At 33.5% G+C, this 1,529-nt stretch overlaps 1 protein-coding gene across 3 annotated transcripts in view; it reads right to left on the reverse strand.

Annotated features, from left to right (window-relative positions):
• Positions 1-1,529, reverse strand: part of SNX14 (sorting nexin 14) — a 201,213-nt gene that overhangs the window by 172,668 nt on the left and 27,016 nt on the right. For all 3 annotated transcript variants that reach the window (XM_006892135.1, XM_006892134.1, XM_006892136.1), the window contains exons 3-4: positions 1,268-1,344; positions 1,112-1,190 (exon numbers count right to left, since the gene is read on the reverse strand). In XM_006892135.1, the coding sequence (XP_006892197.1) occupies positions 1,112-1,190; positions 1,268-1,344 (156 nt within the window). The remainder of the gene's footprint in view (positions 1-1,111; positions 1,191-1,267; positions 1,345-1,529) is intronic.

A 1,529-nucleotide genomic window follows, 5' to 3' on the forward strand; every position in this document is an offset into this window, starting at 1 on the left:
TGGAGCTAAGTAAACTGAAGCTGTTAGCAATCTCCACCAGCGGCTCTTAAAAAATTACTATCTTGAGAAAAATGGGCAACCTCCTGTGTGATTTACACTTTCTGAAAACCTGCCCCAGGGAATCAGCTACGAGTCGGTTCTGACTCAAGAGCAGTAAGTTTGAAGTATTGATAGTCACCCAGAGAATGTCATAAATGATTTCAAATGAAATTATTTTATTGTACTCCACTAAGGTGTTTAATAAATCTTTAAAATTATACACATCTATCAAAAAAAAAAACCACTACATAACATAGACAAGTCCAGAGGACACTATGCTGAGTGAAATAACTAAGTCACAAAAGGACAAATATTGTATAAGATGTCTACTGTGAAAATAAGAGGAGAGGGGGAGAGATAGGGAGAGCAGAAATAGAATAAACAATGAACACTGTAAGCAAATAAGGGAAGGGAGGATCAACCTAGAACCTAGATCCAATGGACAACACTTGCAGTTAACAACATGGAACAAGACATGCAAAACTGATCAAATGGAAAGGGGAGAAGGAGAGGAGTGTAAAGAAAGGAGAAGAGGAGAAAAAAATGCTAGGGCAGCAGATCAGTAAATGGACTGGTAGGATGAAGGCACAGTGAAGGATCTGGTAAGACATTGTGCATTAATCAATTGTAATTAATGTTAAAAACAAAATGTACATGAAAATCAATTTTAAAAAAAGAACACTTTCAGTTCCTAGATCATATAGACATTGTAAAAATTATTCCATCCCATGCTCTACTCTTTACTAAAAGTAGAATCATAATTCAGTAAAAAATTATTTGTTCTTCTACTTAGGTTTCCTTTAAAATAACAAAATGTGTATTTTGCTGCCATATCATAAAAAACGACTACTTTTATGTAAAACAATGCTTTAATTAGCTGAAGTAGCCATTCAAATTAAAAAAAATCTAAAACATTTTTAGCATATCACTTCAGTTGTTTCATCATTTAAGTAATGTATATTGAAATGCTCTATAATTAAACAATTTGAAAGAAACATCTTGAAGAAATATCTAAGAAATATCTTGAAGTATCTAACATGCTCTGCCAGGCAGTATTAATTTAACTCGTTACCTCTGAGAGAGATGCATCAACTTTGGAAGAAATTTTCAGGTCTAGCCATGGCTGGTAGTTTTCAAGTAGCAAAGAAGGCCTGGAGAAAAGCATAGAATTAAGTCACTTGAAATCCAAAGTATTATTAGAAGGATCAAAAATTAATATGTAACTTACCTGTGTCGTTTACACTTCACTTTACCACAAACTGCACAGCTATGACCTTGTGGAAATAATTCTTGAAGTCCTAACTGCTAAAAAAGGAAAAATTTTTTAAAAACTCAACTGTCTTTTCAAATATAATTCTTAATAAAGACAATCAACGTTTCTAAAAGTTTTCTTTTTAAAAAAAAATTATATGCCACAAGAGTCCATAATTAAGGTTGCATAGTGGAATGTACTTGGGGTGGAGGGAGGGGTGCGGGGGCATTGTGTACCA

Source organism: Elephantulus edwardii, unplaced genomic scaffold, assembly GCF_000299155.1.
Source record: "Elephantulus edwardii isolate Elephantulus edwardi_28Jun2011 unplaced genomic scaffold, EleEdw1.0 scaffold00111, whole genome shotgun sequence".
In the NCBI taxonomy this organism is placed as follows: Eukaryota; Metazoa; Chordata; class Mammalia; order Macroscelidea; family Macroscelididae; genus Elephantulus; species Elephantulus edwardii.